Here is a 20,144-nt window from a genome sequence, read left to right on the forward strand (position 1 = left end):
GAATCTCTATGGTGCAGAAGGAGGCTATTTGGCCTATCAAGCCTATACCAACAACAATCCCACCCAGACACTATCCCCGTAATCCCATGTAATTATCCTGCTAATCCCCCCGACACTAAGGCTGGAATTTTACCAGCATGCCAGCCCTGATTCTGCGGGTGGGCAAGGCTCGGAGAACAGCATTCGCCGTTGGCCTCGGGCAGGATCGTGCGAAACTTGGGCAGACGTGCCGGTAAAATTCCGCCCCAAGAGTCAACTTAGCATGGCCAATCCACCTAACCCGCTCGTCTTTGGTGCTTGCGATGATCACACATTTGCTCTTTAAGGATCTTTAATCAATGAGAATTCATTCTTCGTGTCATAGCTATCCCAATATCTCCTCTCCTCAGTGCCCTGCTTTTGCTATGCCACTCGAAATGAGAGTGATAGGACATGGCAGCACATGGACAGACTACAAGTGTATCTGAGCTGCACTGATTGACTTGGGCTAGCTCTCCAATTAGTTGACCTCTTAAAAATTTATTTTAATGTTTATTTATTAGTGTCGGAAATAGGCTTACACTAACGTGCAATGAAACTACTGTGAAAATCCCCAATTCGCTTCGCTCCTGCCCCTGTTCGGGCACACCGAGGGAGAATTTAGCACTGCCAATGCACCTAACCAGCATGTCTTCGGGACTGTGGGAGGAAACCAAAGCACCCAGAGGAAACCCATGCAGACACGGGGAGAATGTATAGACTCTGCACAAACAGTGATCCAAGCTGGGAATTGAACCCAGGTCCCTGGCGATGTGATGCAGCAGTGTTAACCACTGTGCCACATAATAAATAGGGAATGCATCACAAATTTGCACGCCGGGCAGTTTTGTAGCTCACTATAACTCTGTTTGGCCATTTAGAAAAATGCAATCCAGACCAACTTAGCGATCCTTTGTGAGAATATTAAGAGATGCAGGAAGGTAAGTAGTCCAGGCAAGAATTAACTTGACTCAAGGCTTTCAGGAGTGAGGCAAGAATGTCGAGAAAATTGGAAATAATTCTGCAACATTAGCAACCAATTGCATGGTGCCTTTCTGGCTTGTCACTGACATCAAATAATGTCAGTCAACAATACAACGTGTCTTGTAAACAGATTAGTAAATGATTTATTTGACATTTTCTAACATGAGTCTGCGCAGCAGTAACTTAATAGAAGCATTGTGTAAGGGCCCTTTGTACTAAAGATACATTTTAGGGTGTAACCGTGACACATTTTTTGAGAAACCATTCCCTCAAAGGGCAGGAAATTCCAGTTCCCTCTACATTGTAACTCAAAGCTAGCAGGTTTGAACCATTTTCATCCTTATTTCCTACCAAGATTCCCTTGTGCAGGCATTTGGGCCCTGCAAATTGTCCCTTTAATCACTTTCAATTCATTCCACTTGTATCTCAGTAATTTGAGTTTCTGTGGCCTTTCCCCCATGTCCATACCTTCTTTTTTTCCAGCCTGACTGAAACGATTTTTAACTGTGATAGAAGGATTCTACTTCTTGTCTTCAATATCCCAAGTTAGCTCCTTGCTGATTATTCACCTAACTGTAGCAAAGTGGCACGATCTTTTACTGCAAAGAGACAAGCCCTGTGTCTTCCCTAGCCAGAATGGGATTCAAATCCTCTATTTTTGTCTTTAATCAAGCACTGGCTGTCTAGCTAACTGGGGAGGCGATGACAGAGTGGACTAGTCAATGGACTGGATTAAAGCAAATTACTGCAGATACAAGGACCTTTTGATTTAATTTGACTTATTATTGTCACATGCATTAACCTACAGTGAAAAGTATTGCTCCTTGTGCGCTATTCAGACAAAACGTACCATTCATAGAGAAAGAAATGAGAGAGTGCAAAATGTAGTGTTACAGGCATAGCTAGTGTGTAGACAAACATCAACTTAATGCAAGATAAGTCCATTCAAAAGTCTGACAGCAGCAGGGAGGAAACTGTTCTTGAGTTGGTTGATTGGTGAACTCAGATTTTTGTATTGTTTTTCCAACAGAAGAAGGTGGAAGAGAGAATATCCAGGGTGCGTGGGGTCCTAAGTTATGCTGGCTGCTTTACTGAGGCAGTAGGAAATGTAGACAGAGTCAGTGGATGGGATGCAGGTTTGCGCGATGGATTGGGCTACATTCACAACCTTTTGGTAGTCAATGGACTCGTAATCTAGAGACCCAGGGCAATGCTTCGGTGATTCAGGTTCAAATTCCATCAGAGCAATGCAGATGATGAAATTTAAATTAAATAAAAATCTGGAATTAAAAGGCTAATGATGATCGTGAAACCATTGCCGATTGTTTAAGAACCCATCTAGTTCACTAATGTCCCTTAGGGAAGGAAATCTGCCATTCTTACCTGGTCTGGTCTACATGTGACTCCAAAGCCACAGCAATGTGGTTGGCTCTTAATTGCCTCCTCAAGGACAAATAGGCATGGGCAGTAAGTGCTGGCCCAGTATTAATCCCTGAGTTTCCTATTAACTATCTTATATTCATGGCCCCTGATTCTATCTGCTTGCGGAAACTTTACCCTTTGAAACTCCTTCCATAATCTTAAAAACTTCCACTGGATTTCCCTCAGCCTTCTATTTTCTGAAAAGATATTGGGTGTGATTTTCCAGGCCTGCTGTGCTGCTCATCCACTTGGCACTTCTGCCTGACGATTGTTGCAAATGCCTCGACCTCATGTCTTGGATTTATTCATCATTGAGGATGGGGATACATATGGAGGCTCCTTCTCCAGTGAGTTGTTTATTTGCCCACCACCATTCATGACTGGATGTGGCAGGACTGTAGAGCTTAGATCTGATCCATTGGTTGTGAAAAAGCTTAGATCTATCTATCACTTGCTGCTTAAGCTGTTTGGCACACAAGTAATTCCTGTGTTGTTCGGGGAAGCAATGGCCTATTTTTGCTACAAAAAACAGGGAACAAAGAAAAAGACAGCACAGGAACAGGCCCTTTGGCCCTCCAAGCCTGCACTGAACGTGCTGCCTGACTGAGCTAGAACATCTGACCTTGCCCCTCACACCTTAAACCTCTGCCCCCTAGTAATTGACTCTTCCACCCTGGGGAAAAGCTTCTGACTATCCACTCTGTCCATGCTCCTCATAATCTTGGAGACTTCTATCAGGTCGCCCTCAACCTCTGTCATTCAGTGAGAACAAACCAAGTTCTTCCAACCTATTCTCATAGCTAATAACTTCCATATCAGGCAACATCCTGGTGAATCTTTTCTGTACCCTCTCCAAAGCCTCAAATCTTTCTGGAAGTGAGGCGACCAGAATTGAATACTATATTCCAAGTGCAGCCTAGCCAAGGTTCAATGAAGCTTCAACATGACTTGCTAACTTTTAAGCTCAATATCCCGGCCAATGAAGGCAAGCATGCCGCATGCCTTCTTGGCTACCTTCTCTACTCGCATTGCCAGTTTCAATGTACCTGTACACAAAGATCCCTCTGCCTATCAATATTCTTAAGATTTTGCCATTTACTGTATGTAGGAAACATACAGTAAATGGCAAAATTTACCTTCCAAAATGCATTACGTCACATTGGTCTGGATTAAACTCCATTTGCCATCTCTCTGCCCAAGTCTCCAATTGATCTATATCCTGCTGTATCCTCTGATGGTCCTCATTGTTATCTGCAAATCTACCGACCTTTGTGTCATCCACAAACTTATTAATGAATCCAGTTACATTTTCTCCCAAATCATTTATATACATTACAAACAACAAAGGTCCCAGCACTGATCCCTGAGGAACACCACTTGTCACAACCTTCCAATCAGAAATGCACCCTTCTACTGTTACCCTCTGTCCTCTATGACCAAGCCAGTTTTATATCTATCTTGCCAGCTCACTTCTGATCCCATGCGACTTCACTTTCTGCACCAGTCTACCATGAGGGAATTTGTCAAAGGCCTTACTGAAGTCCATGTAGGCAACATTCACTGCCCTCCCTTCAATGATTTTCATCACTTCCTCGAAAAACTTGAGGTCAAGTTAGTTAGGCACGACCTCACTTTCACAAAATCATTTTGCCTCTTGCAAATACGTCCACTTATTTCCAAGTGGGAATAAATCCTGTCTCAAAGAACCCTCTCCAATAATTTCCCTACCACTGACGGCCTGTAATTACCTGGATTATTCTTGCTACCCTTCTTAACCACAGGTGCAATATTGGCTTTTTTCCATTTCTCGGGAACTTCCCCTGTAGCCAGTGAGGATACAAAGCTTTCTCTCAAGGCCCCAGCAATTTCCTCCCTTGCCTCTCTCAGTATTTTGGGATATATCCCATTAGGCACTGAGGATTTGTCTACCTTAATGTTTCACAAGAATCCCAATACCTCCTCCTTTTTGATCTCAATATGACTCAAACTATCTACACACCCTTTCCCAGATTCATCATCCGCCAAATCCTTCTTTTTGGTGATTACTGACGCAAAGTACTGATTTAATATCTCGCCCATTTCCTCTGGCTCCATGCATAGATTCCCTCTTCCGTCCTTGAGTGGACCAACCCTATCCCTAGCTACCCTCTTGCTCTTTATATATGTATAAAAGGCCTTGGGATTGTCCTTAATCCTGTTGGCCAATGATTTTTTGTAACCCCTTTTAGCCCTTCTTACACCTTGCTTAAGTTTCATTCTACTTCCCTTGTGTTCTACTTGCTTTGTATGCTCCCAACCTCCTAGCCTTGACAGATGCTTCCTTTATCTCTTTGACTAGGCTCACAATACCTCTCGTTGTATAAGGTTCCTAAAACTTGCCAGACTTAGCCTTCATCCTTCCAGGAATGTGCCTGAATCCCGATCAACTTACACTTGAAAGCCTCCCAAGTGACAGATGTTGATTTTCCCTCAAACATCTGCTCATTCAGTTCCTGTCTAATATTATTCTAGACTATTAATCCAGAAATCCAGCTAATGTTCTGGGGACCCTGGTTCGAATCCCGCCATGGCAAAATTTGAATTCAATTTTTAAAAAATCTGGTACTAAGGATCTACTGACGACCATGAAAGCACCTGCGCAAAGATATTTTGGCCTTGGAGGGAGTGCAGAGGAGGTTTACTAGGCTGATACCGGAGTTGAGGGGGTTGAGCTATGAGGAGAGGCTGAATAAACTGGGCTTGTACTCGTTAGAGTTCAGAAGAATGAGGGGAGATCTCATTGAGATGTATAAGATGATGAATGGGATGGATAGGATAGAGGTGGAGAGACTCTTCCCGCTCAAAAAAGACAGTAGGACTAGGGGGCACGGCCTCAAGATAAAGGGGGGGCTGTTTAGAACGGAGTTGAGGAGGAACTTCTTCACTCAAAGGGTGGTGAATCTCTGGAATTCTCTGCCCGTTGAAGTGGTGGAGGCTGCCTCGCTAAATATTTTTAAGACGCGGGTTGATGGGTTTTTGATAAGAGAGGGGATTAAGGGTTATGGGGAGAGGGCGGGAAAGTGGAACTGAGCCGCGACAGATCAGCCATGATCTTATTGAATGGCGGGGCAGGCTCGAAGGGCTAGATGGCCTACTCCTGCTCCTATTTCTTATGTTCTTATGAAATGATTGTTAATTGCTGGAAAAACCCATCTGGTTCACTAATGCCCTTTAGAAAAGGAAATCTGCTATCCTTACCCAATCTGGTCTACATGTGACTCCAGAGCCACAGCAATGTGGCTGATTCTTAACTGTCCCCTGAACAAGGTCAGCTAGGGAAGGGCAATAAATGCTGGCCAGACAGTGACGCCCATGTCCCGCAAATGAATAAAAGAAAGCTCCACCAGGTCGACACCTCATTTTTAGGTACGGCTGTTGTTGCTCCTGCAAGCTTTCCTGCTCTCTTCATTGAACCAGTGTTGATTCCGTAGCCTGGTGGTAATGATAGAGTGGGTAATATACTGGGCCATGAATCAGAGGCTGTAAGTTCGATCCTCACATCAGGATTTCTAAACACAGTCCGGATTGACATGAGGAGATGCTCACACTGGCAATTTAAAGCTATAATGTTAGAGATTTTGGTGCTCATTTTTCCAGTGCAACCCAGTTCGGTTCATGCCTTGAGTGTCTCTCTGTGGCATAGTGGCACAGTGGTGGGGCAACACATTAACGTAGTGGTTAGCACTGCTGCCTCACAACACCTGGGACCTGGAATTGATTCCAGCCCTGGGTCACTGTCTGTGTGGAGTTTGCACTTTCTCCCTGTCTCTGCATGGGTTTCCTCCGAGTGCTCCTGTTTCCTCCCACAGTCCATGGGTGTGTAGGTTAGGTGGATTGTCCATGCTAAACTACCCTTTAGTGTCCATGGATTTGTAGGTTAGACGGACTAGTCATGACAAATGTGTGGGGCTACAGGGATAGGGTGGAGGGAAGAGCCTGGGTGAGATGCCCTTTTGGAGAGTCAGTGCAAACCCAATGGGTCAGATGACCTCTTTCTTCACTGTGGGATCCTATGGTACTAACATTAGCAGAGATATCAGAGATCAACCTGAAGTTGGCATTCATTTTTTTTTCAGTATAAACCAATTGGGAATCCAGTCATTACCCACATTACGAGGTGATGTGGAATGAACTTTAACATCACAGCTTACATCACCATTTGTGAATATTTTAGGCTCATAGAATCCCTACAGTGTAGAAGGGGCCATTCTGCCCATTAAGCCTGCACCGACCACAATCCCACCTAGGCCCCAGCCCCATAACCCCACATATTTACCCTGCTAATCTCCCTAACACCAAGGGGAAGTTTACCATGGCCAAGCAGCCTAACTCACACATCTTTGAAGTGCTGGAGCAAACCCACACAGACACGGGGAGAACGTGCAAACTCCACACACACGGTCACCCGAGACTGGAATTGAACCCAGTTTCCTGACGCTGTAAGATAGCATTCTAACCACTACATGCACTGTGCTGCTCTCATGTTTTGTCAGATTATATTTTACCAATTACTTTGTGCGCTATTGTCGTACAAGTGCAATGCGTTTATATCAAATTCCATTGCTTACCTCGGCAACTGAGGAGTTAACCATTTAAGATAATTCTGTCGGGAGTGTCAGTGCTGTTGTGTTAACAATACAGGACTTGTTGCCCAGAGATTGAGGCTTCTATTTCAGGGACAGAGGTTCAAATGGCAGCTAGTGGAATACAAAAGCAGTTCATTAAAACAGGTCTGGAATTGGTAGCTGGTGCTGACCATGTCGCTAAAAACCCATCTGGTGCCTTTTAAGAAAGGAAATCTGCTGTCCTTACCTGCTGTGGCTTATAGGCAGTCTCTGCCAATGCCTAGATCATGATGTGGATATGCTGGCGTTGGACTGGGGCAAACACAATAAAAAGTCTGACAACACCAGGTTTAAGTCCAACCGATTTATTTGACAGTAAACTCACTAGCTTTCGGGGTTTCCCTCTTCTTCAGGTAGATGGAGAACTCTCCATTCACCTGAAGAAGAGGGAAACCTCGAAAGCTAGTGAGTTTACTGTCAAATAAATCGGTTGGACTTAAACCTGGTGTTGTCAGACTTTTTACAGTGCCTAGATCCACAGCAAAGCAGTTGTCTCTTAACTAACCTTTGAAATGGCCTAACATTCCATGTTCACTCAGTTCAATTAGAGATGAGTAATTAATGCTGGCCCAGCCTGTGACGTGCTATTCCCGTGAGGGGAACAAAAGTATTAACGTCTTTGCAAACAGAGGCAGGCAAAAGAATTCACTCTGAACACGATAAGTCTTCCTGCATAGGTTTCTGCTATATACTTATTGTCTTTATTTCCTGAGACAATGATGAATGATTCTGTTCTTCCTTTATCTTTAAACCACAACCCCTTTGATCAAAGCACAAATAGGTTTCTCAAGAGATAACAATTGATGATAAAATTCTTTGTAAAGTCACACCAGTTATCAAAATACGTCAGTTATTGAAACTCCTCAATGCTAAGGAGATACATTTCAGAAACCTACAATATTTGGACATGAAACTTAACTCTGTTTCTCTCTCCACAGTTGTTACCAGGCCTGCTGAGTTTTTCAAGTAGTTTGTTTTGTTTTTATTTCAGAGGCTTTACATTGTCGTCTTCATTCAGACCATGTTGTCCTAAAGAATCCCCTTGGTAACGATTGGAAAATGTATTGAACAGAAGCTTCTGAGAGTAAAGGTTGGATAAATCCATTTAATCTTAAAAGAAATGGGCGACATGGTGGCACAGTGGTTAGCACTGCTGCCTCACAGCTCCAGGGACCTGGGTTTGATTCTCACCTTGTGTCTGCGTGGAGTTTGCACGTTCTTCCCACGCCTGTGTGGGTTTCCTCCGGGTGCTCCGGTTCCCTCCCACACTCCAAAGATGTGTGGGCTAGGTTGATAGGTCATGCAAAGTTGCCCCTTAGTGTGCCAGGATGTGTAGTTTGAAGGGATTAGAGGGGTGAATGCATGGGGTTATGGGGATAGGGCCGGGAGGGGGTGGGATTGTTGTTGGTACAGAGTCAATAGGCTGAATGGCCTCTTTCTGCACTGTAGGGATTCTATGATTGCATGGAAGTTAACATATAGAGAACGGTATAAGAAGGGAAGTCAGTCAAAAGTTTAATAATCAAAGGGTAATCAACTGTGCAATAATGTTCCAGGAAAAGAAACATTGAAAATCAACATTTGATGCCCATCCCTAATTTCTTTTGGACTGAGTCACTTGCTAGGCATTTCAGAGGGCGTTTAAGAGTCAACCACATTTCTGTAGCATGTTACATGTAGGTCAGACCAGGTAAGGAGGGCAGGTTTCCTTCCCTAAAGCCACTGGTGAGCCAAATGTGTTTTCCCAACAATCGACAATTGTTTCATGATCATCAGTAGATTCTTAATTCCAGATTTTTTTATTGAATTCAAATTCAAATGATTTGGTGGGATGCAAATCCAGGCCCCAGAGCGTGACCTTGGATCTGTGGATTACTAGTCCAGCAATGATATCAATATGCCATTGCCTCCCCTGAGCAGGGACCATGGGTTAGAGGTGGAATTTTCCCTTCCGAAATTACATCTGAGGGCAGGGGCAGGGACAGAGGTGTTGGAGGCTCTCAACTGGGTGGCATACAAGATGGGGGAGTCCATCCATGCGCTGGCTGGCGAAAAGGTGCCAACCTGTGCACACATGGAGGTTGGTGTGCCTACACGACATGGACAATTCAAGAAGGCGGCTCACCATCACGTCTATTAGAAATGGGCAATTAATGCTGGTTTAGTCAGTGGGTACCCATATTTAATGAATGAATAAAAGGAAACTCTGCAGGAGATGTATGCAGACCTGTATTCCATCACTGGAACCTCCACACTAGCTATGTGAGTGTGAGAGAGGGTAACTCAGCCTCCTGTCAAGTGCCCCTTCCCACCTGACTCCCTGAAATCTGAGGGTGTCCAACAGTTGCTGCTACTCCCAGGAAAAGAGGATGTTGGACACTCCAAGACTTCCATTCAACTACATAATATGAAGTCTCACTTCACCAGGTTATAGTCCAACAGGTTTATTTGGAATCATGCGCTTTTGGGGCGCTACTCCTTCATCAGGCCCTCCTTGTTGGGCCGAAGGGCCTGTTTCCCGTGCTGGGTTGCTCTTTGTTCTTTGATCAGGTTAGTGCAGTGCTCCAAAAGCTCATGATCTCAAATAAACCTGTTGGACGATAACCTGGCACTGCGAGACTTCTTACTATGCCCACACCAGTCCAATGCTGGCATTTGTACATCCTCGGTACATAGAACAATACAGCACAGGAACAGGCTCTTCAGCCCACAATGTTGCACCAAACATGATGCCAAATTGAACTAATCGCCTCTTGCCTGACCTTGGCCCATATCCCAATATTCCTCACGTGTTCATGTAATTACAACTAGTCAATGCGATGCTAACATTAAAATTGATTCTCAGGCACCAGTATGTGCACATAACTGAAACTTCAGGTGAGCTGTGTGATCGGAAGGAGAAACTGAACTTATTGACGTTGGAACAGAGCCTCACAAACACAGCTTCTCATTGTTATTTCCCCATTTAAATCCAGTGAACTGTATGAAGTTCCTATACAAACAAAATATAGTCACAAAGTCAAATTGCTGTAGAAAGTTCAGTCATTTCATGTAAAAACACCCTTTAATGGGGCGCTAAGTGTCAATTACTGTCAGCAGACCACTGAAATTTAGTTATTGGAATCCCAATCCTTCAGGTTTTAATTGTTAGAAATGATTTAAAGTTTTTATTTCTATCTTCTATTTTTTCATCTGTTCTTTCTTTCCCTTAAATAAAAACAGAAAAGTGCTTTAAAAACACAACAAGCCTAACAGCCTCTGTGGATTGAGCAGAAGTTCACATCTTGAGTCTATATCACTCTTCTCCAGAAGGTGGGGAAAGTCTTCTTGCATTTGGACATGGATAGCTTCCATATCTGATGAGTTGTAAATACTACTGAACATTGCGCATATCCCCACGTCTGGCCTTGTGATGGAAGGAAGGTCATTGATGAAGTAGCTGAAGGTGGTTGGGTCTCGGACAATGCCCTGAGGAGGTCCTGTCATGATGCCATGGAGCTGAGATGATTGATCTCCAACCACCACATCCTTTGTGCCAGCCATGACTCTAGCCAGTTTTCTCTGAGCCTAGTGAAATCCAAACTGGGCGTCACTGAGCATGTTATTGCTGAGCAGGTGATACTTGATAGCACTCTTGGTGACCCCTTCCATCACTTTACTGATCATAGAAATCTTACAGTACAGAAAGAGGCCATTCAGCCCATCGAGTCTGCACCGACCACAATCCCACCCAGGCCCTACCGCCATATCATTAAATATTTACCCACGAATCCATGCATCTCAGGACACTAAGGGGCAATTTTAGCAGTGGCCAATCCACCTAACACACACATCTTTGCACTGTGGGATGAAACTGGAGCACCCGGAGGAAACCTACGCAGACACGAGGAGAATGTGCAAACTCTACACAGACAGTGACCCAAGCCAGGAATTGAACCCAGGTCCCTCGGACTGTGAAGTAGCAGTGCTAACCCCCGTGCTACCGTGTCGCCCATTGATGATTGAGAGTAGACTGATGGGGGTGGTAATTGGCTGGATTGAATCTGTTCTGGTTTTGTGTACAGGAAATGCCTTTTTTAAAGTTTATTTATTAGTGTCACAAGGCTTACTTTAACATTACAGTGAAACTACTGTGGAAATCCCCTAGTTGTCACACTTTGGTGGCACCTGTTCAAGTACATTGATGGGGAATTTAGCTGGGCAATTTTCCACATTGCTGGGTAGATGCCAGTTTTGTAGCTTGGCTGGGCGGGGTGGAACATCCTGGAGTCCAAGTCTTCAGTGGTATTGCTGGGATACTGTCAAGACCCATAGTCTTAGCAGCATCCAGTGCCTTCAGCCATTTCTTGATATCACATGGAGTGAATCGAATTGGTTGAAGAGTGAAACCTGTGATGCTGGGGATTACTGGGAGTGGCCGAGATACTTTGTCACTTCAAACTGAAGATTGTTGCGAATGCCTCAGCCTTATCTTGTGCACAGATGTCCTGGGAATTGAGGATGAGTTATTCGCCTCAGAGTTCTAAGCTTCTGACCCCAGTTCTTGCAGCCATGGTATTTATATGCCTATCCCAGTTCATTTTCTGGTCAATGATAACCCCCAGAGTATTGCTAGTGTGGGATTCACCACCAATAATGCCATTGAATGTCAAGGGACGGTCCTCCACAGTTGGAGATAGTCATTGCCTGGCACTTTGCATGGCACAAATATTACTTGGCTTACTGTAGGGATTTTATGGATTCTATTCTATTCTGGCAAATTCTAGCCAGGGCTTGAACAGAGGGAGGGATTTTATGGCCTCGCCCATCCTGAAACGATAAAATCCCGCCCGAGGTCAACGGACCTTTCCACATCCTGCCCTTTGCCTGTTCCTATTCCTGCGGCGAGCGGGGTGGTAAAATTCCAGCCAGATTCTCTGACTGGGAAATGCAGAATTTGAACAGGTTACAACAGCTTTTTAAGTTCCTTAATTACTTAACACAACAGATCAAATTCACCCTGGGTTCACCTTGATGTTAGGAACCCGACTGGTGTCAATTTCAGACGATTTAACTTCCTAAAATTTGCCCTCCCTTTCTTGGGGAATTCATCCCACTGTGACCAGGAATTGTCCTCTTTCTAGGAATTATAGAGGATCCAGAAAGGGGTGCAGGTCATTGGCATTATAGGATGGGTTGGTATTTGCTCTTTTGACGCTGGGCTTCAGGTTGATTTGACTGGGTTAGACTGGATTTAGTTCATGAGCACAGATAATTTGAATTTGAATAGCAGCGGCAAATGTGAGGTCAGGTTGATTCATAATTTTAAGGACCAGCATGAACCTTTGGAATAAGTATTTACATAGAACATAGAACACTACAGCACAACAGGCCCTTTGACCCACAAGTTGCGCCGATCATATCTATACCTACCAAGCCATAGAACTATCTGTAACTTCCGATCCCATTAGATCCCATATACTCATCCAGAAGTCTTTTAAAAGACCCCAGCGAGTTCGCCTCTACCACCACCGACAGCAGCCGATTCCACTCACTCACCACCCTCTGAGTGAAAAACTTTCCCCTAACATCTCCTCTGTGCTTGCTTCCCAGCACCTTAAACCTGTGTCCTCTGGTAGCGACCATTTCAGCCCTGGGAAATAGCCTCTGACAATCCACCCTATCTATTCCTCTCAACATTTTATAAACCTCTGTCAGGTCGCCTCTCAACCTTCGTCTCTCCGGGGAGAAGAGACCTAGCTCCCTCAACCTATCTTCATAAGGCATGCCTCCCAATCCAGGCAACATCCTTGTAAATCTCCTCTGCACCCTCTCAATAGCTTCCACATCCTTCCTGTAATGAGGCAATCAGAACTGCGCACAGTACTCCAAGTGGGGCCTGACAAGGGTCTTATAAAGTTGCAGCATTACTTCCCGACTCCTAAACTCAATCCTCGATTAACGAAGGCCAGTACACCATACGCCTTCTTGACCACATCCTTCACCTGCGAGGCCGATTTAAGAGTCCTGTGGACCCAGACCCCAAGATCCTTCTGCTCTTCGACCCAGCTAAGACTCCTACCCCTGATATTGCACTCCTGCATCCTGTTGGTCCTGCCAAAATGGACCACTACACATTTATCCGCATTGAAGTCCATCTGCCACTTCTCCGCCCAGTCCTGCATCCTATCTATGTCATGCTGCAACTTCTGACATCCCCCCAGACTATCCACAACACCACCAACCTTCGTATCGTCGGCGAACTTACTAACCCATCCCTCCACTGCCTCATCTAGGTCATTTATGAAAATGACAAACAGCAAGGGTCCTAGACCAGATCCCTGGGGCACTCCACTGGTGACTGACTTCCATGCAGAAAAAGACCCATCCACAACCACTCTCTGCCTTCTGCAGGCAAGCCAGTTCTGGATCCACAAGGCCAAAGCCCCTTGGATCCCATGCCCTCTCACCTTCACAAGAAGTCTTGCATGGGGGACCTTATCAAACGCCTTGCTGAAGTCCATGTAAACCACGTCCACCGCTCTTCCTTCGTCAATGTGTTCAGTCACATTTTCAAAGAACTCAACTAGGCTCGTAAGGCACGACCTGCCCTTGACAAAGCTGTGCTGACTATTCCTGATCATTCTAAACTTCTCTATATGCTCATAAATCTTGTCCCTCAGAAGCCTCTCCATCAGCTTACCAACCACTGAGGTCAGACTCACCGGTTGGTAATTTCCCGGGCTATCCCTGTTCCCTTTCTTGAAAATAGGAACCACATCCGCAATCCTCCAATCCTCCGGAACCTCTCCCATCTCCATTAACGATGCAAAGAACATCACCAGGGGCTCTGCAATCACTTCCCTTACCACCCACAATAACCTGGGGTACATCCCATCTGGTCCCGGCGACTTCTCCATCTTGATATAATTTAAAAGTTCGAACGCATCCTCTTTCTTAATATCCACATACTCAATCTTCTTAGTCTGCTGCAAACCTGTAGTACAACCTCCCAGATCACTTTCCACCGTGAATACCAAGGCAAAGTACTCATTAAGCACCTCTGCCATTTCTTCCAGTTCCACACAGACTTTTCCCCCTTCACCTTTTATAGGTCCTATCCCTTCTCTTCTCATCCTTTTACTCTTCACGTATTTGTAGAATGCCTTGGGATTCTCCATAATTTTACCCGCCAAGGCCTTCTCATGCCCCCTTCTGGCTCTCCTAATTTCCTTTTTAAGCTCCTTTCTACAAGCCTTATACTCCTCTAGATCCTTAACATCTCTTAGCTCTCTGAACCTTTTATACACCTTTCTTTTCTTCCTGACTAGGTTCACCACAACCTTCATGCACCACGGCTCCCGCGACCTACCAAAACCTTGTCTCATTGGAACGTTGTCGTGCAGAGCTCCAGTCAAACATTCCTTGAAAATCCATCACCTTCTTTCAGCACTTTTCCCCAAGAACACCTCCTTCCAGTTTACTCGTCCAATTGTCTGCCTGATGTCATCATATTTCCCCTTACTCCAGACAAAGGGGAGTAGAATTGGATTTGAATCACAATAGAATCACAATTCTATTTGCTCATATAATGAGTGCAGATTCACTGCAACTGTTCAAAACAAAAGAAAATTTTGCATTTGTATAACTGCAGATACCTGGGAATACCACCATCTTTTGGTTCCCCTCCAAACTACTTACCATCCTGATTTGGAAATATATCACCGTTCCTACGCAGTCGATGAGTCAAAATCCTTGGAATTCCCTCCTTATAGGAGGACTGTATATGGACTGCAATATTTCAAGAAGGCCGCTCACCACCACCTTCTCAAGGGCAACCAGGGATGGGCAATAAATGTTGGCCTCACCATTGTCACCCATGTCCCACAAAAGAATAAAAAAGAAGGCATCTTTCACGGTGACTAGATGTCTCAAAGCACTTCCCAAGGTTTAAAGTCCTTTTGAAGTGTGCTGACTGTTGTAACATGCAGTTTAGAAATTACACACAGCAAGCTCCCATAAACAGCAAGGTGATGACGAACAGATAATCTGTATTGATCGAAGGATAAACATCAATCAGAACATCGGGATAAGTGCCCTCCTCCTCTTTGAAATGGCGCCATGAGATTTCTTTTGCTGCTCCTTCATCAGGTGAGTCGAGTTGTGGAGTTAGACTTGAAACCAGTTCGAGGGTTCCAGCCACCACCCCACCCCCCATGCCCCCGCTGCCCACCCCCCAACCTCCACCACTTATCCTGACTTAGGGATGAGTGCTACCAACTGAACCAAGTTTGAGAAAAGGGAATTGAACCAATTTTTGAAGGAGGATGCATTGGGTGATATACCTCCTGTTATTAACGCCTGTTTTACAACGTCTTTATAGGGAATCGAAGAGGAATTTTTTTTCCAGAAACTTTAGCTCCTTTAGTTTCTTTGTCTTCCTGGGGAAATGAGTTGACTCCTGCGGATGGAGAGCATGAAGGGCTATACAGCGAAATTGCAACATATGGGACACATTCCATTCTCATTTGTTTGAATAATACAGTTAAATATTGGAATGATGCATGCAGACTGACTCTCAAGCACGTATGCCATGCCAAGAGCTTCAAGTTTTTACGTGTCCAGATCACCAGCAATCTGTCCTGATCCTCCCCATGCCGACACTATAATTAGAAAGCCCATCAATGCCTCTACTTTCTCAGAAGACTAAGGAAATTTAGTATGTCCACTACAACTCTCACTAACTTCCACAGATGCGCTATAGAAAGCATTCTTTCTGGTTGTATCACAGTTTGATATGGCCCCTGCTCTATCCAAGACTGCAAGAAAAAACAAAGGGCGTGAACGAAACCCAGTCCACCAGTCAAACCAGCTCCCATCATTAACACTGTCTATACTTCCTGCTGCTTCGGCAAAGCAGCCAGTATAATTAAGGACCCCATGCACCTCGGACATTCTCTCTTCCACCTTCCATCAGGAAAAAGATAACAAAAATCTGAGGACATGTACCAGCCGACTCAAGAACAACTTCTTCCCTGTTGCTGTCAGACTTTTGAATGGACTTACCTTGCATTGAGTTGCACCCTAGCTGTGACTGTAACACTACATTCTGCACTGTCTCCTTTCCTTCTCTATGAATGGTATGTTTTGTCTTGTATAGTGCACAAGAAACAATGCTTTTCACTGAATGATAATACATGTGACAACAATAAATCAAACCATGCAATTTTATGAGCAATATATCTTTTTTTATAGACAAAGACATTATAACAATTTCACACATAAATGGAAACGCAATACGTATTACAACAAATGAAAAAATAACGCCTGTGCATAGAACATGAGATTGGCTTCATTCATCCTTCTGTCATGATCTGTATGATGAACTTGTCGGTCAACAATGACAAATCATGAACTTATCTACTTAATTTAATTATAGCAGGCTGTTTATTGAAAAATGTCTCGTGCAATAGGGCAAACTATATTTAGCTTATTTCCCTGAGATAGAGGTCATTTTTTGATGTGTGAGTATAGTACAGAAATACCCTGTATTTTGCTATTTTCAGCAAATGTTAAAACGATGTTAGAATATTGATGGAAGCTGTAATCAGATAGAACGTCAATTTGGAGTTCACAATGTTGATGACAACCCTGGGTTTTATTTTCATCTAACAGAAGGGGGAGACTGGCAGTGAGTCAGGCTACTCAAATGGTGCAATGGTGGCTGATAGCAGAAATGGTATGCACAGCCCCCTGGGGGTCCACTTTCAATGAGTTGGAAATCACTTGTAAATCAAGACAGACTCTCAGAGGGTGTCCTTGGAGCACAAACCTATCACTTGGACAGGCAAGTTCTGCAGTTTCCCTCGTTAAAGATGCTCAGTTTCACCCAATACATTTTCTCTGGACTTGTTGGAGTTTTGGACAGCCCTGATACAATGGTAAAACATGGAATGTCCAGCAAAGCCTGAACCAATTCTCCTTCAGCATATTTAACTTGGACATTCAATATCGCCACAGGATTTTGTGAGCGAACACACCTCAATTGGAGCAAGAAGTAAGTGTGATCATATTGCGTTTATGACATTTTCAGGCACTTTTTTTTTCATTCATTGATGGGTCATGGGCTGGCCAGCATCTATTCCCCAGCCCTAGTTGCTCTTGTTCAGAGAGCAGTTGAGAGTCAACCACATTGCTGTGGCTCTTGAGTCACATGTAGGCTAGACTGGGCCAGGACGACAGATTCCCTTCCTAAAGGGCATTAGTGAACCAGATGGGTTTTTACGACAATCGGCAATGGTTTCATGGTCATCAATAGATTCTTAATTCCAGATTTTTGGGAGATTTAACCTAACCAAACCCGCCTCCCCCGTAAAATTCTGCTCATAGTGACGTGAGGGAACTTTACATTCAATATCTCTTAAAGTGCAGTGTGTTCTCTCATTGTGGTTTGTTTTACAATTAGAGTGGAATTCTCCAGAAAAAGTGCAAGAAGTATGGATCAAAACCACCTATGGTGATCTTGATATTCAGTTAAGTACTCTCTATTTTTAAAAGAATTGGACAGTCACAGTATTAAATGGAACTCAAGACACGTGATCCTGCAATTGCAAGAATTCATTTTGGTATAAACAACAAGCAACAAATAAATTTTTAAAAAGCATTTGGCAAACTGTTGACCCACACGTACAGTTGGATGCAAAGACACTTGAAAATTTAAGCATTTTGCAGACTCAAGACTCTTCAATGTACAAGACTCCTTCTTGTGCATTATCCCTGCCCTGTTCCAAGAATTGTGGTACCATGCTAACTCTGTGTAATGTACGAGGTGCGATGGTACACAAAGCTTCGCAAATATGGTATGCCGACTGGAATTAACACAGTTTGTAATTCATTATCTATACAACGCAATCTCTCATAATAATAACATTCTTTAAGAGCAATGCTCCAAAAGTCAAAGAATTACAAATGGGGAGCCTAATATAAGAGAACACCCCAATGCAAGTTCTACAATTTGCCCCTTCAGTAACATCAGGTTTAAGATCTACCATTTTTAAACAATATTATTCCAACCAAAAAGCCCAATTCAAATTGAATCCAATTCATAGTCCCCATTTGAAGATGACAAGATGAGACACTGCATCTCATCTTGGGCTCGATCAAATCAGATCCAAGCTGACAGGATGAGACATTGTACCCCTTCCCGGGCTCGATCTAATGCTTCATCTTATCCTTTGAAAAATTGCATCAGATGAAGCCTCGGTTTAACCTCATTGGTTATTCTGATCCTTTACTCTACCCTAGCCTGGGCAAACCTGGGCTTCGTATGCATCAGCACATCCCCGGTGCAATGGGCTAGGCTTGCCACCTGCCTTATCATGGCTTCACCTGCTGGGTTCAAGACTTTCCTTCAAACGTTTCAGGTCGGTAGGAAATTTATCCCAAAGGTGAGGCATTAAAGGTTGGATGCCTAAAGCTTCTCAAAGTCCTTGTTACATTGGACTATCTACAGTTATCTTCAGTTAACATTAAACATTGCAGCTGTTCTGAATTGTTCCTGAATGGCTGAATGAGCAAAGGGCATAAATAACAGGATTGTGCAGAATTACTGAATATTACTATGAATGTAATTCACTTGAATGTTTTATGATTTGCAGGTCCACAATTTCCTGATCCATTCAGTCAATCATGAAATCATCCCTTTTTTTCATTATGGATACTATGAATAAAATCTGACATAAATTCTGCAATCAGAAACAAAATATCAAACTCAATAAAAAGCCAGAAATCTATCATTTCTTTCCATCAATACATACTATATTTCTTTCCAGTATTATTTTTCTTCCCTGAGTTAATGGCAATGCGATAGATTTGTTTCAAAAGTTGCAGGACTCCTGGGAAACTGGTTTGTTCCTGGGGAGGTTTGATGTGACCTATTATACGTTCCTGTAGCTGAACCTCCGGAGCATGTCTGAACTATTTATGAAGTACCGTCCAGACTTCTTCTTCATACAAAACATTATCAGTCCTATAGCCAGGATGATGAGCAGAGCAACACCTAGGATAACTCCCAACACTATCACAGCAACCTTGAATCCAGTACTATCTGATGGAGTCTGCGCAGTGACAGCAGCTTGAGATGCGGTGGGAGCCAGGGTCGATACTGCACCTGAAACGAGATAAGGTAGGACTTGATAAAAAAATACCTGGAGCAATTCGGTTGCACAGTTAGAAATACAGAAGAAAAATTGTAAGTAATGACCATGCAAGACCACACTAAGTTATAGACAAAATAACATACTACAAGGATTCTACATATCAGGAGGGCAGCAGTGTACTGTCCTTAGATTAGTAATCCAGAGACTAGGATAATACACTGGGGATAAAGGCAAAATACTGTGGATGCTGGAATGTGAAACAAAAACAGAAAAATGGTGGAAAATCTCAGCAGATCTGACAGCATCTGTGGAGAGAGAATAGAGCCAATGTTTCGAGTCTGGTGACCCTTTGTCAGAGCAGTAAATGTGTACATCCCATGATCAAAAAAAAACTCTATTCATAACCCCACCTGCATGACTGCTTTTGCCAGTTGCCCATTTCTCAGGCAGCCATTCTTTCTGGTTGTATCACAGCTTGGTATGGCTCCTGTCCTGACCAAGACCGCAAACAACTACAAAGGGATGAGAATGTAGCCCAGTCCATCACAAAAACCAGCCACTGATTCCATCTATGCTTCCCACTGCCTCGGAAAAGCAGCCAGCACAATCAAGGACCCCACGCACCCCAGACAGACTCACTTCCACCTTCTCCCGCCAGGAAAAAGATACAAAAGTCTGAACACACGTACCAACCGACTCAAGAACAGCTTCTTCCCTGATGTGCGTGGGTTCGGTGGACTGGCCATGCTAAATTGCCCCTGAGTGTTGGGGAGGGCTAGCTATGGTAAATGGATGGGGTTATGGGGATAGAGCCTGGGTAGGATTGTGGTTGGGGCAGACTCAGTGGGCCAAAAGGCCTCCTTCTGCACTGTGGGGACTCTATGATTCTGCATTAAGCTAATTTTTTCTCTCCACCCGA

The 20,144-nt window shown here is 44.0% G+C and overlaps 1 protein-coding gene across 1 annotated transcript in view; it reads right to left on the bottom strand.

Annotated features, from left to right (window-relative positions):
* The window catches only part of LOC145353509 (uromodulin-like 1), a 176,204-nt gene that overhangs the window by 19,605 nt on the left and 136,455 nt on the right, over positions 1 to 20,144 (bottom strand). Inside the window, exon 17 of the mRNA XM_080204318.1 lies at positions 19,059 to 19,236. Within this exon, the coding sequence (XP_080060444.1) occupies positions 19,059 to 19,236 (178 nt within the window). The remainder of the gene's footprint in view (positions 1 to 19,058; positions 19,237 to 20,144) is intronic.

Source organism: Carcharhinus amblyrhynchos, chromosome 15 (assembly GCF_965287045.1).
Source record: "Carcharhinus amblyrhynchos chromosome 15, sCarAmb.v2.hapA, whole genome shotgun sequence".
Lineage (NCBI taxonomy): Eukaryota > Metazoa > Chordata > Chondrichthyes > Carcharhiniformes > Carcharhinidae > Carcharhinus > Carcharhinus amblyrhynchos.